Source organism: Hevea brasiliensis, chromosome 6 (assembly GCF_030052815.1).
Source record: "Hevea brasiliensis isolate MT/VB/25A 57/8 chromosome 6, ASM3005281v1, whole genome shotgun sequence".
In the NCBI taxonomy this organism is placed as follows: Eukaryota; Viridiplantae; Streptophyta; class Magnoliopsida; order Malpighiales; family Euphorbiaceae; genus Hevea; species Hevea brasiliensis.
In genome coordinates, this window is record NC_079498.1 from 18632452 (window position 1) to 18655800 (window position 23349).

The 23349-nt window shown below is 29.4% G+C and overlaps 1 protein-coding gene across 1 annotated transcript; it reads left to right on the plus strand.

Moving 5' to 3' along the window:
* Positions 1 to 2626: 2626 nt before the first annotated feature.
* LOC110655727 (T-complex protein 1 subunit eta) lies at positions 2627 to 11501 on the plus strand. Its single transcript, XM_058148444.1, has 14 exons — positions 2627 to 2774; positions 2885 to 3145; positions 4120 to 4245; positions 4343 to 4546; positions 6957 to 7126; positions 7218 to 7353; positions 7897 to 8013; positions 8126 to 8245; positions 8355 to 8453; positions 8609 to 8698; positions 9458 to 9545; positions 9789 to 9877; positions 9987 to 10061; positions 11109 to 11501. Exons 1-14 carry the CDS (start codon positions 2760 to 2762, stop codon positions 11205 to 11207), a joined length of 1689 nt encoding a protein of 562 aa, XP_058004427.1. The 5' UTR covers positions 2627 to 2759; the 3' UTR covers positions 11208 to 11501.
* The last annotated feature ends 11848 nt before the right edge of the window (positions 11502 to 23349 follow it).

Genomic DNA, 23349 nt, shown 5'->3' on the forward strand with positions numbered 1-23349 from the left:
GCATAGCACATAAATCCTGTTGATTAACTACTTTTAAGGTAACATTTAGTATTTTAAATTTAATTTAAATATTTTTTTTATTTATATTATTTAATATCATAGTATTTGTACTATTATTTAAAGATTAAGGGAGTATCCTTCTAAATTTTAGATATTAATGAAGTGTTTTGACTGGAGTTAATAAGATGATACTATTATTTTTACATTTAATAGCTAATCTAACAGTTATTTTTATCAAATGTTTTTTTAATTCACTATATAAATAATTAACTACTAACAATTAATATCTAATAGTTAACAGTTAATAAAATATTTAATAACTATTAAAATAATTAACTATTGTTAAAACGGTTAATATTACTCAAGGCTTGAGATCCTTAGTCAAGTTGGGCCTGGAGAGCTTGAACCCAAGCTCGAGCATAGGAAAGGCAGCCAGGTTGGTCCTAATTTTTAACACAAAATTTTTATTTACTATAATAATATTTTTATTTTTATTTACATATAGAAATATATTGTTTTATTTATTATATATAAAAATATATAAGATAAACTATAAGTTAGTCACTGAGGTTAGTCAAAATTCACAACTCAATTATTCTATTTTCAATTTTAAATAATTTAGTTTCTCAAATCTTATTCTATCAATAAATTGGTTCCTTTTTTTTTTTTTTAAATTGCCGTTATCTCAATTTTCAATTAAAATAATTAACATATTTTATTTTTAAATAATTATATATTATGTTTAAACTATAATAAATATAATTTTTATATGTCATCTCTTAAATTACTGTGAATAATTGTGCTAAAATATTTGTATCATACTTTAAATGTATTTTTTTTATTCACATTTATAATTTATAAACCAAGTAAATATATATGAGTGTGATAAGATAGTTAAAAATAATTTTATTATAATTTTCATGAGTTAAAGTAAAATTTTATGGGTAAATATTGTAATAACTAAATTAGTAAATTATACTATATAATATTTTTCTCATTTATATTTGTGTATATATATATATATATATATATATATATATATATATATATATATTATATTTTAAATATAATTTATTATAATAATCAAATTAATAAATTTTACAATATATAAAAGGGGTTTTTCCCTTTATATTATTTTATAAAATTCCAATTCATTACTATGTAGTTTAATTAAAATTTTATTTCTTATACAATAATTAAAATTAATGTAGTTGACATTTAAAAAAAATTAATGTGATTGGACGTTTCCTTATAAAATAACATAAATAAAAATTATTATATTATAAAATTATTAATTTGATGAAAATAATATTACTTAGAAGATTTTAATAAAAATTATGAAAAATTATCATAATTTTATTTTAATTATTTAATTTTAAATGTGTCTTATCACAGTCAAAATTCAATGAGTCTATATAACATAAACATAGATATAGATATTTTGTTATAATTATTTCTAATAATTTAACACAAAACAAATAAGGAATATTTTTATAAAAAATTATATTAATTATATTTTAGACATAATATATTTATATATTATATTTTAAATATCACATATATAATTATTTAAGTATAATATATAAAATTAACTAAATATTAGAGAAACCAATTTGTTAATTTTGGCGATGTAATTATTTTATTTTAATCACCTTAATTTTAAATGTATCCTATCACACTCACACATTTTTAATGAGACTATAAATTATAAATATAAATATTTTATTGTAATTAATTCTTATAATATAAGGCCTCACAAATAAGAAATATTCTAATATATTTATCATATTTTAGACATATTATATGTACTGTAAATATAATAAATAAATTTATTTTAGATGATAGACCAATTTATCAATAAAACAAATTTTATGCTTAGCTTAACTTAGTCAACTAGTTGAATGCATATATCTCACTTAACATATCTAAGTTTGAGTCTCACTCTTTCGATCCCTAATAAAAAAAAAAAAGAGCTGAAGCAATTTGTCTGGAGTGGGATAATTTTACAAATGAATGTGGGATAATTTTTAATGCCCAATTGAGTTAGTGGGGTTTTCTAAATAAACACTATCAAATAATGTGAGATATGAAGAAGAAACTCAACGACTATATTTCTTAAAGCGAAACTCTACATGTGATATTGGTAAAGACAAAAATATAAATATCAATTTCATTTTTTTTAATTCCTTTTTATTATATCTCATGGGAAAATATCAAGAAGAATAGTTGTATAGAATAAAACAGGAAAAAAATTCTAATGTTTTTATATTCAAATGTTTTAATTTTAGAGCATGTATTTCAATCTTTATAATTACGAGCAATTATATTAAAATTTTAGCTATAATTGCCTTCAATCTTAAAAATTATGATATATGGCTCAAAGTTATAACATTTGTATATTATAATGTAAAACGACTCATTTAAATTATTATTAAAATATATATTTAAATATATTAATTAAATAATATTAAAAATTACATTTATATATTTTAATTATAAACATTTTAAAATAACTAAATAGTTTTTTTTTTAATTATTTTTTTAGCCCTAAGCTCATGCCCCCACTTCAGATCCCGTGAAGTAGTGAACCTTAACCCTCTCAAAACATTCAAAAAATAAAAAGAAAATCACAGAGGCACAGCAACTAGAAAAAACCGATAAAAATCACTGAAATACAAAACCCTAGCGTCCTCTCTCGTCTCTACCTTTACCATCTCTCTCCTTCATCTAATCTTCCCCACTTCTCCAAATCTTTAACAATGGCAGCCATGCTGGTGAGTAACACTACCTTCTCTCTTTCTATATCATATAATGTGTTGTTTGATTCTTACTCTATGTTCGTGCTTGTGGACATGTTGGTGAAATTGGGGGAAACGTTGAGCAGCAACCCCAGATCATACTCTTGAAGGAAGGGACGGACACGTCGCAAGGGAAGGCGCAGCTTGTTAGCAACATCAATGCTTGCACTGCGGTGGCTGATGTAGTCAGGACGACGCTGGGACCCAGGGGGATGGACAAGCTTATTCATGACGATAAGGGCAGTGTCACCATTTCTAACGATGGAGCTACCATCATGAAGTTGCTCGATATTGTCCATCCCGCTGCCAAGATACTTGTCGACATCGCTAAGTCTCAGGACTCTGAGGTAGTGTTAACATTTCTATTGGTTTCTTTTTCTGCGCTATTGTGAGTATATTAATTTATGGGCTGGAGTGGGAATAGAGGAAATGATATTGTGGGTGTGTTATTTTTAATGTTGGTTTTTCAGATAATTGGCATGTAAAGTTTTGACTCAAACGTATGAGGCTTTATTTACCTATTGTCTTAGTACTTGAATTGAACTTTGAATGGATCGTCAATGTGAATGTCATCTTATATGTATTGCACTGTTTTCTTTTATTTTTTATTTTTTTTATTGTATATAATTACGAGTTCAAACTTCTTTAGTTTTAACTAGTTCCAACCAAATAGAAATGATACTCTAATCAGTTTTCTGATGGTGGCCTTCTTGACTTTTATCGTCCCAAATGGCTAAATCATGGATTTGCGATATGTCCTTTACTTAAGGCCCTTTCCCTAACATTTGAATGCAAAAAAAAAAAAAAAAAAACATTAGTGTTTGAGTACTGCCTTTGTGCATATATGTAAGATCATTTTTTATTAGTTAAATTATTTCATGCAATAATTCAATGTTGTATTAAAAAGTTGAGAAGTGAAAAGCAAAACATAGTTACTTGCATTGGTGAATTGCTATTAGTTGAATTGGCCTTACATGTGAAGCATCAAATTTTGGTCAAATTTGATCTTGGAAATTTTATTGGGCTGAAGCAACTGATGCTTTTGTCCAGAATCGGAGACTCTTTGGATAAATTAGAGTGAAAGAATTTTTTCTGCTATCAAAGCATTACTTAATTGTAAATGCGGTTTATTAGCAATTGTTGAGCTTTGGATCAGGGGCAATTATGGACTTTTTGATTTCTTTTAGTATTTGTTAAAGAAATGAGACTTTCTTATCCAGTTCTCTGTTTGTGAAATTTATTTTCTGACAAACTTTGATGATGATTTTTAAAATATGTTGGCCATAGTTTCTTGGAAATTACATGTTTTGCTGTTTTACAGGGTGGTGATGGAACCACAACAGTGGTATTGCTTGCAGCAGAGTTTTTGAAGGAGGCCAAACCTTTTGTGGAGGATGGAGTCCACCCACAAAATTTAATACGGAGTTATAGGACTGCATGCTATTTGGTATTAATATCTTTTCTCCTTTTTGTTATGTACTGTTGAGATTTTGGGCCTGATCTTCCAATGTCTTAATTCTGATATGCTACACATGATGTTGCAGGCAATTGAGAAGATCAAAGAACTAGCTGTAAGCATAGAAGGGAAAAGTATGGAAGAAAAGAAAAGCTTACTTGCTAAATGTGCTACCACAACTCTTTCTTCAAAGCTTATTGGTGGGGAGAAAGAGTTCTTTGCACAGATGGTTGTGGATTCTGTCATTTCAATTGGGAATGATGATAGATTAAATATGATTGGAATAAAGAAGGTAATTGAATTTGATCATTTAGATTTGTTTATATATTATTTTTTTTTCTTACTATTGGAGTTGTAATGTTAACAATTGGCATTCTTTCATAAATAACTTTGGTGCAATGAATGTTAGAAAATCACAGAGGTTTGAATGTGTGGACATTGTTGAACAAATCATGGAGCCAAATGTGTGGAAATAACTGCATTGGTAGTCATATTGTGTCAAAATATAAATTGATAAGGATGTTTGACAACATGATAATCTGCAATATAGAGCTCTGTTTTTATTTATTTTCTGCAATGAATTCCTCTATCACATAAGGGGTTAGGTTGAATTCTAGCGTTGTAGAGTAGTTTGGTTGAATTGAGTTGTTGGCTTCATCCAATGGTACAACTGTAGGATATCAAGTTTGCAGCAAGCATGACCTTGTCTGCTCACAATTACCCTTAGTAAACTTTTGATGATACTATATTCTGAACTGTGGTTTATATGCCGAGCATGGTTTCAAATCGTAGTTGCGGGTAAAGGAAACATGCCTTTAACGGGCATAACATAACGGTAATGGCCTGGTGTTAGTGCTACATAAATTTTATTAAAAAACTTGCAAAGTTCACAAAATGACTATATATCGGTAGATATAAGTAAAACTAAGATATATAACTATATAATAAGCACAAATACATCATAAAGACACTAAATCTATCATGTTTTGACATCATTAGCATTAAACAATTTATCGCTAGAATAGAGATATTTAATGTAGATCTAACAAACAATAAGGGAAAGACTTTGTAGAAGAAAGGAGAAATTTGGATGAAAATTTAAGAGAATATGAGAGATATAGCAGTTGTGGAAGAGAGAATGCGCAAACAAATAAAAGAGAAGCAAAAATAACACTGTTTCCTTGTGATTGCAATAGAGGAAGTAACGGTCATTACCGTTACATAATAGTAAATAAAGGCCGTTACCGTTTCATAGTGGTTGTAACGTCTGTTATACTCGCAACTCCAGATTTGCTTGTAAATAACAATGTATCGTGTAACGAACCCTATCAAAACCTGTAAATAACAGCTGTTACTTAAAAGCATGATGCTGAGGCAAGAAGACAACCCAATCCTTTGGAGGCAAAAGGGGCTTATGGAAACCTTTTGTTGAATGAATCTCTAGGCTATTTACCTTCCCTTCCTCAAATGGCCTAGTTTTTCGGGGCATGCCTAAGGCTCAAGGCTCAAGAGGCAATAGGTCTAGCTCCTCTAACTTGGTTATGAGATCAATCTCTAGGCTATTTACCTTCCCTTCCTTAAATGGCCTAGTTTTTGGGGCATGCCTCTGGCTCAAGGCTTAAGAGGCAATAGGTCTAGCTCCTCTACCTTGGCTATGAGATCAATCTAATTGAGGCGTGTGCCTTATCGCTTAAGCTTTTTCCTTTTTCCATCATATTTTCATTGCCGCCATTTATTACTTTGTCTTTACTTGACGCTATTTAATCTATAAACTAGATATAAGATGCTGTATTAGTGTATGGTGTATTTGCTGCCATTTTTTACTTTCTCTTTGCTTGATGCTATTTAATCTATATGCTATTGATATAAGATTGTGTATTATAAATTTGTAATACACCCAACTAAACTCAAGGCAACAAAGAAAGGACGGACTAGATAGATGTGGCAACATTTAATATGTGTTTAGCGTAACCTTCATAGTAGAATATTCGTAATGCAAAGGAAATGCTTTGTGTATCATTTGTATTTGTAGGGCTGAACGCAAAATTGATGGAACTGAAGAACACTATGAATCCAAGCTAGGGCAACTTGAAACCAATTTTTACATAGAAGCAGCAAACTTGGTTACTGCCTCTGGCAGCAAATTGAATCACTAGTGACATGGTTTCATCATTCATGATTAAAATCTGATTGAACTGTGTCTTTGTTGTGACACAATTTCAGCCGTAATGCATGCTTGGCTGATTTCTTTACTGAAAGGTTTCTGGACCTTGGTTGAAATTATAATGCCTATATTTCCCTACATATTCAATTCTTATATGGCTGTATGTGGGGGAAATCTGACCTTTTTCTATTTTTCACCAAATGAGTTATTTGGAATTCTGTTGTTTCTCGTAACACTTCCTTGCCATCATATACAAGTTTTCTGTATTATTCTTGAGTGTCAACACCACTCCTTGATGACTTCTGTTTTATTAGATTGTTCTGATTTTGACATTCAAGTTATCAATTTAATTGATCTAATTTATGAAATGCTTGAGCATTCTTGTGAGTTGTGCACTTATTTCAGATCCATTACTCTCTAGTTATCATAGTTTCTTCCGTTATTTTTGGTGGAAGTTTTGGTGCTGTCTTGAAATTGTATTTTTGAAACTATTATAATGAAAAATATTGATTTGTTATATAAGTGTGTTTTCTTGCAGGTACCTGGTGGCAACATGCAAGATTCCTTTCTAGTGAATGGTGTTGCCTTTAAAAAGACATTTTCATATGCGGGGTTTGAACAACAACCAAAGAAGTTCTTAAATCCCAAGATACTTCTACTCAACATTGAATTGGAATTGAAGTCTGAGAAAGAAAATGCAGAGATAAGGTTGGTTTCTGTTGGTTTATTTTGCTTTATATTTCAATTTAAGAGGTAATTGCTGAAGCCTGAAGTCCACGCTACTATTTTCTCGCCGCAGGCTGTCAGACCCATCTCAGTATCAGTCAATTGTTGATGCAGAATGGAATATCATTTATGAAAAATTGGATAAATGTGTACAGAGTGGGGCCAAAGTGGTTCTTTCACGTCTGGCGATTGGAGATTTGGCAACACAGGTTGGCATTCTTGGCTGCCTAAATGCATCTGATTTAATCTAAAGATTATATAAAGATTCTGAATGGAATTTGAATGATTTATAGCACATATTTATCCTTTTATAAGACATTAATTACATTGGCAGAAGCATTTGCACTTCTGTCTTTATGCTTGTAAAATTGTTTTTAATTTGTTTGACTTTTAATAATTAAATTTAGCTGCAAAAGTACCTTTCAGATATTATTCTGGATGTTTTCTGTTTCTGATGGCCCGACATTTTTTTTTTCCGGTTTGTAAAAAGATACACACACACAAACGCACTTTGTTGATTCTTCCCATATATTGGCTCATAATTCTGCATGAGCTTTGCTGGAAAAAAAATATGTTGAAAATTTTGTTTTCCTTGTAGTCTAATATTTTACATTTCCATTTCACAATTGACTCCTTTTTGTGGTCATTGAGTAATAAATTGTGTGAATAGCTATCCAGTGTTACTAACAAAACATGTATTCTTTGTAATTTTTTGCGCTAGCTGTATTTATTGAATGCTTTGTTGGCAACAGTATTTTGCAGATCGAGATATTTTCTGTGCTGGTCGTGTAGCCGAAGAAGATTTGCAAAGGGTTGCAGCCGCAACTGGTGGAACTGTGCAAACAACTGTCAACAACATAATTGATGAGGTTAAACATCTGTTTTTATTTAGAATACGGAAACCTTTGTGATGTTTTGTTTTGATTAACAACTTTCTTGTCATTGTGATCAATTGAAATTATTTTTTTGTTTGGCCTTAAGGTTCTTGGAACTTGTGAGATTTTTGAGGAAAAGCAAGTGGGAAATGAAAGGTTTAACATATTCAGTGGATGCCCTTCTGGAAGGACAGCCACTATAGTTCTTCGTGGTGGGGCCGATCAGGTATCCTATTTTATTTTCATTGAAATTATAAATGATTACTATAATTACTTTAAAGCTCACCCAGGGTTTTTATGTTGGTCTTTGTGTTTTCTTGTGATGCTAATATCAGTTCATTGAGGAAGCTGAACGCAGTTTACATGATGCTATCATGATTGTTAGAAGAGCTTTGAAAAACTCTACTGTTGTTGCTGGTGGTGGTGCAATTGATGTATGGGTCTATCACAATTAATTATATCATGATTATGTATTATTCTAGCCGACCCCAAATTTTTGGGATAAGGGCTTAGTTGAGTTGAGTATGATTATGTATTATTCGAGGACATTGTAGGCCTTGGTAATAAAGATGATGCTGTTTTATGGCAGATGGAAATAAGCCGATATTTGAGGCAGCATGCTCGTACAATAGCTGGGAAGTCTCAGCTGTTTATTAACTCTTATGCAAAAGCCCTTGAGGTAACTAGCTTATATTAAGATATTCAAACTATGTAGTGTGAAATATGCTTCTTGTGGTATAGCATATGAAAGTGGAAGTGCTTAATTTTATTTGTGATTAACCTTCTTGGTGGAGTATTAATTGGTAGAAATTTGTTACAGTTGTCTTGAAATAAAAATTTTGATTTTGGAATTTCTATGGCATTTTGCAATATGTGTGATTTCCAGTGGTTCATTACGTGAAAATATGCATCATAGCGTTTTTCTAAATTAGTAATTTATGACAAGTAATGATGTCATGCTATTATGCTGTGATTATGTGTATATGATAAATTCTTTATTTATAATCCCAAAGATCTTTGACTCTTATACATTGTATCTGTGTAGCAGAGTACTTTATTTAGGCTGTCTTACATGTTATATTTCTTATATTGATGGAAGTGTAAAATCTTGGCACTAAATGTAATATTTAGTGTTTTTCATTTAAAAAAAAAGGAAAAAGTTTAAGCAGGTATTGTTCAATCTTAGAACAAATTGTTTGAGATTGTTTGTAGATCATTCTGAAATCTAACATTCATTTATTTTGAACTATGAATTGGTTGGGTTCTCTTGATAGAACTGGACCAAATATCTTGACGTTGTTGAATAGTGCACATCATGGAAATGCATTTACTGGTAGAGTCAGAGATTCTTAGTAACAGTTCTTCCTTGTGCAGAAAATATCTCATACTCTCAACAGACTATAGAAGGTTCATGAGGTTTATCTTTCACATGTTGCAGGTTATCCCACGACAACTATGTGACAATGCTGGGTTTGATGCTACTGATGTGCTGAACAAATTAAGACAGAAGCATGCACTTCCATCTGGTAGGTGTAGGTCTCCATTTTATAGTTTCCCATTTGAAAAGAAAGGGTGCTATTTGCCAATGGTTGAAGGGAGTTTTGATTTATTTTATATATTGGCTATTCCCCTTGTCTTTTTGATGAGCTGGCTTCGTTTATGATACATGGGACTTCTATTGATGGATGTCTAGCAAATGGAGTTTCAATGGTTATTTCCAGAATGAAATTCAGAGTGACCATCGCTTAACATTTTGAGCTTTTTAACAGGTGAGGGTGCATCTTTTGGAGTGGATATCAACACTGGTGGAATTGCAGATTCATTTGCCAATTTTGTGTGGGAGCCAGCTGTTGTGAAGGTGTCTTTCTTTAATTCCTCTGTCATATATGATTATATTGGATGCATTATTTCTCTTCTGCCTTTGTTTTTATATGATGAACCATATGGTGGTTGAAATCTTGTAACAGATCAATGCTATAAATGCTGCAACTGAGGCTGCCTGTCTTGTATTAAGTGTGGATGAGACGGTGAAGAACCCCAAGGTAAAGTGAATTGCGGATTATGCATGTTATGTTCATATTGGAAGTTGCATTTAGCTGCATAACATTGTTTGCTGCATCAAAATGATATTCAGGCTGCCAGGTATGATAAATGCTTTTATCTGAAAAAGTAAAAATGTTAATATTTCCGTAATGTGAATGCAGCTCTTGTAGTCCTCTATCAGTTTAGTAGTTACTTGGTTTCTCAGTGGTGCCACTGGGATAGAGAATAACCATATTGAGAATAGATAATGAATCAAATACAGATTAAAATAATTGAATGGTTATGTAACTAAATTGCACATTACATGGAAAAGGTTCATAACAACAAATTTTTCTGTCATTCCACTGAATGATATGATATCAGCATAAGGGAGTGCTTATGTGAATGTTTTGATAACCTATTCAATTGATAACGATTTTTAACCAATGGTTTAGAGTATTTGATGCCCTTATAATTGATGTACTTTAGAAATTGTCAAGGATATTAAAAAAATGGTGTTATCTATAGTTGCATTACCTTTATGTTGATTTCTTTGATCAAGCATATCTTGTTTGTCTATTTGAACGGTATGAAGCAAAAACAGGTTTCAAACCTGACATGTTAGGTAAACTTAAAAAGGCTAAGTGAAACCCACTAGTAGGTTAAACCCTAGATATTCGCAAGCAGCATAATTTAACTTATTATTCATTATAATTTTAATTTAGTTCTATTATAAATACTGGTGTATTGTTCAAATAAGCTAGAATGTGGCTGTATCTTGTTGTATCTTGCTCCTAGCCTCCTAGTATTAGTTGCTCAAAATGCAGTGGTATTATCATACATATGCATTTAACTTATTAGTCATTATAATGGTGAAATATGCTGCAAAATAATACATATTAGATTAACTTAGCCATCTTGTAATTAAGAAGTGTCCTAAATATTTTCCTATTAGTTGATTTTTTTATTGGATTAGAATATATATCAAAGCCTACTGAAGCTTACATGTCAATGTGCTTGAATTAAAATTTCAATTTTCTGATGGTTTCCGTTTTTTAAATCTATAGTCTGAAAGTGCTCAGGGAGAAGCGGCTGCAAGTGCTATGGGCGGTAGAGGAGGTGGAGCTGCTTTCCGTGGACGTGGACGTGGAATGCGAAGACGATGAGCTTGTTATTATTACTTGTTAGCTGCATCTTTTCGAAATTTCCTCCTTGATTTTAGTTGGTTTCACATTGTATCATCTTTTGAATTAAATTTATTCTATCTGCCTATACTTCCTGCGATTCACTATCAAAAATTTTGTTGTTTGCTTTTTGAGATGCATCTGCTGCTTTTTTTATTTATTTTTATTTTTTTAATTGGGTGTCCAATCTTTTTGGGCAAAGGTGTTTTGTAATTTAGAATCACTTAGAGAGAATATTTGAAGGCAATGGAATTCAATATTTGTTGCTTGGTGGAATTACTATCCCTAATTTCAATCCTTTCTTTGACTTTTATTTTATTTTTCTTTCTGGTGTAATGAGGCCTAGTAATACACTTTTATTTGCTATTTAATCGAGCATATCATGACTGCACCTATTATAATATTTTGAGGGTCGGCCCATTGTGATGTAGGGATGGAGAAAAATAGTGGTAAATTGGTCCGTTTACTGTAATTAAGAACAGTAAAAAGTAATAATTGTTTGATAATATTTAGTAATATTTGATAACGAGTTAACATATTTACACTCTCCCTTATATATATATATATATATATATATATATATATATATATATATATATATATATAAAGGTGAAGAATCTTTATTTATAGTAATTATCATGAAGTAAAATATATATTCACAATATTAATTAGATTAATCATACTTATAATAGCAAAACCCAACACCCAACCAAATCCAACCTCCAATCTCTTTTTTTTTTATTCAGTTTATTTGATTTTTTCAATTCTTTCTCCTTTTGTTCATCGTCTCAAGCATCCATTGGCCCATTCAATTTATGAGAATTTGATGTTTAATCCATTTATTGTGGAATGTGGAATTAGAAAACTATCAAATATATATATATATATATATATATATATATATATATATATATATATATATATATATATTATTTTTCTCAATAATATAGAGAATTTAATATTTTCATATTAAATTCTTGACATTAATTTGTACATGTTCATTACAATTTATAATATCAAGATTAAATGCAAATTGGTATGAAAAATTTGTTACGAATTTTAATTTTTTTTGTGGAGCAAATATTGCTCATGAATTTTTTTTTTCATTAATATAATTTTTAGTGGGAAAATTTTTATTATTAGTGGGGAATTAAAGTTGCCACAAAAATAATGTTTAGCGGTTTCCTTTTATTTCACCACTAAAACCTTTTATGACACTTTTTTTTGTGAACTAGAGGTGATTTTAAGATATGTTCTAATGTCAAAATGCGATTTGAGTTTGATTTATATTATAATTATAAATTTTATTATAATTATATTTAGAAAAGTATAAAAATTTGATTTTTAGTTTTTTTTTAAAAAGTGATTTTTTAAAAAACATGAAAATTATGATTTTTTTTTATAAAAAAATGAATTTATAATTTTAAAGAATTCTTGTTTATAAAATTTTATTTAGACTTGTAATAAAAAAAAACTTAATTAAGTAGAAGTAACCACAATTAGGATATGAATTTTAAATTTATACAAATTAAAATTTAATTTAAATAAATTATAATAAATTATTTGTAAAATTTTAAATAATTTAAAAATTAAGAATAGTTGTGTCTAATCAAAAGTTCACCTTTTTATTCATACATTTACATATACATTATAGATTATAGATATAGATAAATATATTATAAATATATTTTTAATTTACATAAAATACTTTTAAGAGGTTATTATTATAGTTTTTTAACATTACAAATAATTTTTTTTGTTTGTGTTAAACTATATAGTACAATAGTAATTTGTCATTTTTATTTTCTAAACAACATCTCTACCCATTCTTTTTTTTTCAAATTCCTTATAATATATATAATTATTTTATTTTATTACATTTAAGTCAATAATTAGATTAATTATAACGTATAAATTTTCTTAAAAATATTTACTAATTAAAACATAATAATTCGTAAATCTTTTCTATAAAATGATTTATAAATTAATAAATATTTTTATTTATGTAATTAACTACATTAATATTAAAATTTTAATTTTAATTAAAATAATTAAATTATATATATATAAATAAAAAATTATAATTTATATACTATTATTGCACGTACCTCAAAAGCTTGTTAGAATATATATATATATATATATATATATATATATATATATATATATATATATATATATATATATATAATAATCAATCCTAATTTTATCTTAATTTGATAGGACAATAAATCCTTAATTAAGTGAAAAACTATTTTATCTTAACTATATGAAATTCTATCTAATAAATAATGGGTAGTATATAATTGAAATACTAACTTATCCTTAATATTCATTATCTGTTGCATATCCCATAAACAGAGAGACATGTGAATTTAATCGCCCATTAATAGACCTGATTTCCGAAATCGTGGTGGTATTGAATCAGATGACTTAGATTTACTGTTTGTGTGATTAAGAGGGCCTCTTAATTGAAAGCAAATTTTACACCATGACTCACTGGGCAGGAGTGTTGCACATGCTAAGATGATAATTTTTTTTTAATTATTATTGTTTTCGATTTCATTTTATTTCAAAACGATTTTAAGATCACCATGATAACTAATCATTTTCTAGTTAGGATTCACCGAATTTAAGTCCTATATGGGCTTACAGTAGCTGCAGATACATTATATATCACAATTATTGCCACAAAAACCAATTGCAGTATAAATTTTCTTTAGCTTAGCATCAGTAAATAACTTCTGCATTGTTTATTTAAAAAATGTAAGCCTCAAACACACTTTTCTTTTTAATTTTTCCAGTGTATATCTGTAAATCTGCATTGTTTATTCTCACTCCAATTATCATTTATAATTTTCATATATTATGATAAAGCAATAACTAATTAAAAAATCAATAATTAATTAAAAAATAAATCTTAAAAAAAAGAAAAAAATAAATTAAAAACGCTTTTTAATTTTAGGGATTTATTTTTTGCTACTAAAAATACTACAATACCATTCTCTTGGGGCGAAATACAATCTCGCCAGAAAAGCTGCAACTTTTGGCTTCTAGCTTCTGTCCCTCTAACATGGCCTCCACTTCTTCATTGTTGATTCAACCATTATCTCACCATCCTCCTTGTCTACTTTACAAGTGAGGAGTCTTCATCATCGGCACTTCTCGCCTTTCACAGTCTGGATTCCTATCCTAATTTGATAGGATAACGAGTCCTATCCTTAAGTGAAATTCTAATCCTTTTCTAGTTAGGATTCATTGAAATCAAGTCCTACAAGGACTCATAGTAGCTGCAGATATTGTATATATATATATGTGTGTTATATTAATATTACAGCTACAAAAACCAATCGCACTAAAAATTTTCTAGCGAGTATAAATTTTCTTTGACTTAATATCAGTAAATAGCTTCTGCATTGTTTGGTTAAAGAAGGTAAGCCTCAAACACTCTTTCTTTCTAATTTTTCCAGTGTATATATGTAAAATCTTAATTAGATTATATTCTCACTCCAATCTCATAGGATTATGCCTTGTTCTGTAGTTCATCTAAGTCTTTTCTTTCTTCATTTTCTAATCTTAGTGTGGTAGGTTCCTAGTTTAGTGTAACTTCAATTAGCATCTTCAAACCATAAGCAGATGTGACCCTAACTACATCTGGGAAACATTATATGATAACTGGTTGTTCTTGTATATAGTAATATGAATACATTAGCAGTCATACCAGAATTCCCATTCACACTTGCAGGTTGAGTGTTACTCTGGATCTGAGGAACATAAAAATTCGTGCTGTTAGTAAGAAACACCTGTATCACTAGGTAGAGATGATGTCACTAGGCAACTTTTATAGTAGATGTTCTTTCATTGTAGATCGAGTACTAGTTTACAGTTTGTCTTGTGTTTGACAGTGGCCTTTAAATGCTAAATGTGATAATCTTTGGGTCACACTTTTTTCTTTTTTGAATTAAGCATTTGGGTGAGGGAACTATGCATATCTGAATTGGAGGTTATTAATTCGCATTGGTTTTACAATGCAATAAAGCTATGTTTAAAAATTAAAAAACGCTTCCAATATTTCTAAGCTGATAGTTGAGATTATCAATTTGCATTAGTTTTACAGTGCTTTAGTTTGTTGCAAGATCCTTAATTAAGCAGTACTAATTTTTATTGAAAGATGTGTATTGATCCTATATTTTCTATCTAATATTTATATATAGATCACTCTAATATATTATTAAAATTATCTTTATTATAATCCAACAGATACAAAATTAATGGAGTTTTCTCAAATTCAGACAATGATTTCTCAATGTTTCTGGCAAATTGATTTCCAGGATTTCAATTTCCAGCCCAAGGCTCCTTACATTTCAAGTATAGTTTGTAACTATGCTTGGTTGAATGAACCTTAGGTATGGACAAAACGGAATGTGATGATATCTGTGCAGGCAAGAATGATCTTTGATGTCAACTTGTAAAGTCCTTGATCCATGTGTCCAATAGCAATTGGTCTATCAGTCTAGGGGCCCTATAGAACACAAGAGCAAGCAGATAAGAAAACTAAAACATGAGAATCTGCAGAAAGTTGACTGACTGACAACAAATCATGTTTGAATCCACATGTATGTATAGAACATTTTTAAGGGGGATGCAAATGTGCTATTCCTATATGATGAACTAATTGTGTTGTCCCATCTGGAAGAAAGAAAGTACTAAAGAAGGTAAAGAAATGAGTTCAGAAAATAAGGATTTGTTAGAACACGTGTGAAGTTGCACCACTGTCAACAATCCATATAGCTGGCACATTATGATCAAAACCAAGATTATGTGAAGCAGAAACTTTTCCTGCAAAGCTCGTGTGCTTAACACATCCAGCTTCATTCACAATTTTACCTTTCCTGTTGAATCAGATTGGTCTGCTGAATCAAGTTGGCAAGCTCATCAGTCCTCTCCTCAGATGGCCTAGGTGCGGCAATTGTTTTTGTGACCGAAGCATCCTCTGTAGACTAATTTGCCAGGAAATTTGCCCCTTCTCTTCTTATTCTTATTTGGATGCCCAATCAATTTGAAGCATGACTCTTTGGTATGTCCAATGGCTTTGCTAGAATCCTTCTTCTCAAATGGAGGCTTATCACCAGACCCTTTCCCTTCCTTCTTGGTATTATGAGTTTTGACCAGCATAGCCAAAGAGCTCTCAGTATCATCTGTCACCCCATGTTTCACTTATCTCTGCTTCTCAACTCGAAGTATCATAGAGTAAGCCTTATTTAAATGATCATATCCACCATTAAGTCCCATGAGAACTGTATGAGTTTGTCATCATTCTCAATAATGGCCAATTCCTTGAAAGTGCCACAACTACAGGTTGGAAAGGGCATTAAACTTGTAGATTCATCCCACAACTTTTTCAGTTTTGTGAAACAAGCCATGATCGACATATTCCCTTAGTGGAATGAACAAATTAAACTGGTTTTATTTTGGAAGTAGAATTATCATAATAACATGAGATGGGCATTTGTTGAACCAACATGGAGCAGATGAAATATGTAGGGTTGAGGAGTTGAATCATGATGATGCCCTTCAACTTTTTGTTCAAAAGCCATAAAAGAATAATCATTGCTTAGAGGAATAATATGCAGAGCTTTCTAACAAGGTTGTAAAATATGCCAATAGTCTCCCTTTAGCTCTTAATGTTTTAGGTTCCTTTCTCTATGGTAGATCTTTGAGGGAATGGAGTAGCACATTGGATGCTGAAAGAAATTCTAAATGGAAAAAATTATGAGCAACATTCATATAAGTTATGATGCACTTGATGAGTTATTGCAAAACATCTTTATGGATATTTCATGTTTCCTCAAAGGGATGGAGGAAGATTATGTGAATAAGTGTTAGAAAGTTATGGATTCTTCACAGATAGTGGAATAGGCTAGAGAGCTCGTTGATAAATCTCTTATCACTATTTCACATGGACCTGTGTGAATGCATGATTTGGTTCAACAATGGGTCAAGAAATTATTCGTCGAGAGTCTTATGATGAGCCAAGACAACATAGTAGGATATGATTTTATAAAGATATGTATCATATCCAAATGAATGACATGGTAATTAACTCATAATTAAATACCAACTATATACTATACTAAGAAAGTTGCCAATTTGATGGATCTAATTTGTGTTTGATTTATATTGTTTGTATTTTGACCTCTGAATATCAGGATTCAAGACAAGCTAAAGCTTTAGTCCTACATTCATGGGAATAAGAATATGAACATTCGAGTCTTTGCTGAAGTGTTCTAAAAAATGAAAGAGCTAAGAATGCTCATACTTCTTAGCCCGAGAGAGAGAAAATGAGAGAAACGACGATGTACCTGGAGAACAGGCTTGGGGAGAACCTCAAGCTGAATGACATGTAAATTTTATTTTGATATGAAATGAAGTCCTTTTGTTCAATTTCTTTATGAGATAGTAAAGTGTCAAAATTATATGAGTAATTGATTGTCTTGAACGTGTTGGACAGTAAACTTAAAAGCAACCATTAACCTAAGTATAAGAGATCGGGAAAACATTATACATAAGCTTGAGATCGGACTAAGCCACGACCAAACACCGGGTAAGACTTTAAAAAATTAGAATTGGAAAGATTGGACATTGATTTGAATTCTAAAGATCGGGATCGTCATTAGATCGGATAGAGACCTTAACTTCACTTTAATATCTGGGACATTCAAGTGAGAACCCGATCCTGACATTGGCCAAATGAAGTTCCACAATATTTGTAAGAAGAGATCGGAAGCAAGACTGGATGGTCCGAAGATCCATTTTTTATTCGAAACCTTTTGACAAGAGATCATAAAACTATTAACTAAGTATGGGATCGGTTTATTCCATGGTCGAGCAATCGGTGAGTTCGAAAAAGTCATTTGTGATCAAAGGACATTGGTTGAGAGTGGATGATGAATTCGATTTTAAAGTCCCTTAACTTCGGAGGTTAGCCAAAATATGGTGTTGACAGCATCAATAAATAACTTCTGCAATGTTTATTTGAAGAAGGTAAGCCTCAAACACGCTTTCCTTTTAGTTTTTCTGATGTATATCTGTAAATCTCCATTGTTTATTCTCACTCCAATTATCATTTATAATTTTCGTATATTATGATAAAGCAATAAATAATTAAAAAATCAATAATTAATTAAAAATAAATCTTTAAAAAAAGAAAAAAATAAATTAAAAGCTCTTTTAATTTTAGGGATTTATTTTTCGCTACTAAAAATACTATAATACAATGGGGCGAAATACAATCTACTTGGAAAAAGTGCAACTTTTGGCTTCTTGTACATCCCTCTAACATAGCCTCCACTTCTTCATTGTTGATTCAAACATTATCTCACCATCCTCCTTGTCTCCTTTACAAGTGAGGAGTCTTCATCATCGACAATTCTCGCCTTTCACGATCGGATTCCTATCCTAATTTAATAGGATAACGAATCCTATCCTTAAGTGAAATTCTAATCCTTTTCTAGTTAGGATTCATTGAAATCAAGTCCTACAGGGACTCATAGTAGTTGCAGATATTGTATATATATGTGTGTGTTATATTACTACTACAGCTACAAAAACCAATCACACTAAAAATTTTCTAGTGAGTATAAATTTTCTTTGGCTTAATATCAATAAATAGCTTCTGCATTGTTTGGTTAAAGAAGGTAAGCCTCAAACACTCTTTCTTTCTAATTTTTCCAGTGTATATATGTAAAATCTTAATTAGATTATATTCTCACTCCAATCTCATAGGATTATGCCTTGTTCTATAGTTCATCTAAGTCTTCTACTTTCTTGATTTTCTAATCTTAGTGTGGTAGGTTCCTAGTTTAGTGTAACTTCAATTAGCATCTTCAAACCATAAGCAGATGTGACCCTAACTACATCTGGGAAACATCATGTGATAACTAGTTGTTCTTGTATATAGTAATATGAATATATTAGCAGTCATACTAGAATTCCCATTCACACTTGCAAGTTGAGTGTTACTCTGGATCTGAGGAACAGAAAAATTTGTGCTGTTAGTAAGAAACACCTGTATCACTAGGTAGGGATGATGTCACTAGGCAACTTTTATAGTAGATGTTCTTTCATTGTAGATCGAGTACTAGTTTACAGTTTGTCTTGTGTTTGACAGTAGCCTTTAAATGCTAAATGTGATAATCTTTAGTGTCGCACTTTTTTCTTTTTTGAATTATACTAAGAAAGTTGCCAATTTGATGGATCTAATTTGTGTTTGTTTTATATTGTTTGTATTTTGACCTCTAAATATCAGGATTCAAGACAAGCTAAAGCTTTAGTCCTACATTCATGGGAACAAGAAAATGAACATTCGAGGGCTGAAGTGTTCTAAAAAATGAAAGAGCTAAGAATGCTCATACTTCGAAATTTATACATTTCTTAAGACATTGAATATCTTTTGAAATTCATCCTGATAAATTTGTTGAGCTCCATATGCAATGCAGCAGTATTGAACAACATAGTAGGAAGAGGCAAATAGAAGTATGATTTTTTTGAATTTGATTATTAACTACAATGCCATTAATTTTATAGTTTTAATATTCTAATAATTTATTCTTTGATAGCCTATAAAATTCTTCAAGATTATTGATTTCAGTAATTCAATAAATTTAATTAGCACGCCAAACTTAAAAAATTTTGAGAAAAATATAAAAATACAAGAATTGTATCGGTCTATTAGAGTTTTGAAAAGGTTTTTTTCTCTTAACTTGAACAACTGTCAAAACCTTATAACTCTTCCGAGCAACATGTGTAATTTGAAATCCCTTAATATTCTTGTTTTGCATGGCTACATAAAAATTGAGAAATTGCCTTAGAGGCTAATTTGACATGTTTGGAAAAGTTTGATGCATTTGGAATTTCATACGATAGAAAAAAACATTGGATTTTCTTTTGCTTTCTAAGTTTAGTTAGCCAATGAAAATCAATATATATTAAGCAAAAAAAAAATATCAGTAATATATATATATATATATATATATATATATATATATATATATATATATATATATATATATATATTTACCAAGCAATCTGTATTATAAATAGACTATAATAATGTTTATTAAAAATAATTTAAAAAAAAACAGAAGTTATTTTGACTACAACTTTTATTGAATAATAAATTTTGTTCTATAAATTAAAATATTCGTTTCCTTGTACCATAATTTAATTTATAATATTTTAACTAACTAGAGTTATATATTTTATTAATTTTCGTTAGTTATAAATTTTTTAAAATCAATTTTAATTAAAGTAAAATATAGATGATAATAAAAAATTAAATTTAATTAATTGTTGAAAATAAATATATGATAATAATAATATTATATCATATATATAAAAAAATTAATGATAAAAAAAATAAAATTATGTAGTCTCGTTATCATCATTATTATATAAGGATATTCAGGATAGTTCTAATGCCAAATCTGTTTAAATTAATAAAAATCTAATCAACATATTTCTATAGTAGAATTTGTGTTAGTTACAATAATATTTTTTTAATTCTATTCATAGTTGTGAAAATCAGATTGATTGACCAATTGGACATATTTCATTGGAAACCAGAGTGGCGGCTAGTTTGATTTTTACTCTAAACCTGCATTAGGAGAAAATTGAAGTTGCTCTCTCAAATCATCCGATTAATCAATAACCCAATTAACTCTATTCAATCCAAAAAGGGTAAACCAGTTCATTCCCTTCATAGAAAAAATAAGTGTTGAAATAGTGCCATGACTTCTTGAGCCAACATTGTTGACATGCATTACTTTGCTTCAAAATATACATACGCTCTATACTAGCCTTTGTGATAAAAAAAATAATAATAAATAAATAAATATGCTCTTTGTATCATAAAAATAAATTTACCTTTTTATTTATAGGCACTGTTTTTTTAAAATAGATATTCATTTAATAGTTTATCAATATGACTTATTTGATATGTATTAAAAAATAAAATTTATTAATTTCAAGAATAAATTAATAATATAAGTTATTTAATTAAACTAATATGAGTAGAGAGTATATTAAGAAAAGTGAATAATATTTAACTATATTTTCTTAAATTAAGTCAAAATAGAGGGAAAATATATCGCTATGACCTAGAGGGAGTATATATATGTAAGAATTAAATATTAAATTTAGTTAATTATATTATAAAATATTTAAATTTTTATAACATATATAAATATTAAAGTACATGATAAAAAAAATTCAAAAAATTCCAGCTTACATTAAATTTAGAGGCAATGCTAACTTAGTGGACCACCAAATCTAACAAATGTAAATCTGAATTATTAAAATTTCTTGGTAAATAGAATTTTATTTAGTTTTAAATTATTTATCTAATTAAATTACGATATGATATGTTTTCTCTTATTTTATTTAACATGAAAACTTAAACAATTAAAATTTAAGCTTAATTAAATTTTTTAATATCATGAATAATATAATAAAAATTTCACTTATTTAAAAATTAAATTTAGGATTACTTGTCAATTAAAATTATAAATATGAATTTTAATATGTATGCTTTTTTTTTTAAATTGATCGGTTAAAGAATTTAAATTTATTATACTTAGTCTCAGGCGCTACTGAGTTATCACTGATCTGAGAACACTTTTAGAATACCCTTGAGCCTTTAGTTATGGATCTGAAGATAGTTTGTTTAAATTCCTTCTTGATCATATTTAGTTTAAATTGTCCGATGAGCATCTTCTCCTTTTGATCTTCAATCAATGTGTAGTTGGCATCAAATCGATACTTGTGGAGTGTAGATTATGAGCCTTAGGTTTGATCGTCCAAATTGGTTGTCAGTTGTCCATTTTCTCTCTTTTGGTTCTCTATCCTTCGACCACTAAATGAAGCATCACTAATCTCATCTGAAAGCTTATCATCCTAGGAGTCTATGGCTCTTGGAATCACCAGAAATGGCCATGGGAAATGGCTGGTATGGCCTTTTGAAGTTCTTACCATCCAAGAGCCTCCCTATCAATTTTCTCTGCCTAGAGCACCATTTGTCCACTCGCTTGTCACTATTGGAGCACGCCGAACTTCATCTGGGGTTACTAGAGTGCTGGCGTTGGGGCGTGCTAGAGCACGCCGCAAAAGCTCTCGTAGACGTTGGAGGGTTCCCGCCTGCCTAACTTGCATGTTGATTTTTTTAATTCTTATTATGTTATTATAATATTATTTAAACAATATTTTTTAATAAAATATCTTTATTTCCCCCCATAAAAATATAATAATAAAATTAATGTATCCACATATAATAACTAAATTTTTGACAACTTGATTAAAATTAAAAATAACAAAATAATATTATTACAAATTTTCTAAAATTTAATATAATCAAATTTAATGATCCAAGGCACAAATGTTAAAAAAAAAGTTCAATTCCATAACTCATAATTTAATTTAGCATAATCACAATAATAATATGTTTAAACAAATTATTTAATTTACAATGATATCAATAAAATAATATTAAATTTATAAAATCTATAACTTTAAATTTAGGTTATTCCAATTTTCTCTCTTAAGGAAATTGGTCCTAAATAAGATAAGAACTCCAAACAAAGAAGGTGATCACTTCAAATAAGGCAAGAAGACCTGAGCTAAAAAGGAAACCCCAAAGAGCACTAAACGATGGACCTAGCTAAAATGAGACTCCAAGACCCTTGAATGGGGTATTGGGTCAATGGGCCTTGTAGTAAATGGTTTTTTATTATTATTTAAAGCTTTGAATTTGTAATTCTTTTTTCCTAACCTCCATTCTTTAGTTATAGGTTTAATTAAAAGGTTTGAAATCTTTTCTCCTTCCTCATTTCTTTGTATGTTTTATTTACTTATTCTAATCACTTAAATTGAGTGTAAATTGCTTACTAAACTAATGGTAAATTAAAATAAGATTATATATTAGAAACACGGGATACATGCATACGAGTTGTTATTATTTTTATTTGTCTTCAATATGTGTAAATCAACCCAAAGCATGAAAAGAACATAGAAACATGTTAATGGGGCAACATGGTAAATAAGGTGATAATTTTTAATATAGAAATAAGGC

Bases quoted from the DNA above. Each gene is read 5' to 3' on its own strand.
- LOC110655727 (XM_058148444.1), top strand. The intron at 8,699-9,457 runs GTAACTAGCTTA...CACATGTTGCAG, and splicing joins CTTATGCAAAAGCCCTTGAG to GTTATCCCACGACAACTATG. The intron at 9,878-9,986 runs GTGTCTTTCTTT...ATCTTGTAACAG, and splicing joins GGGAGCCAGCTGTTGTGAAG to ATCAATGCTATAAATGCTGC.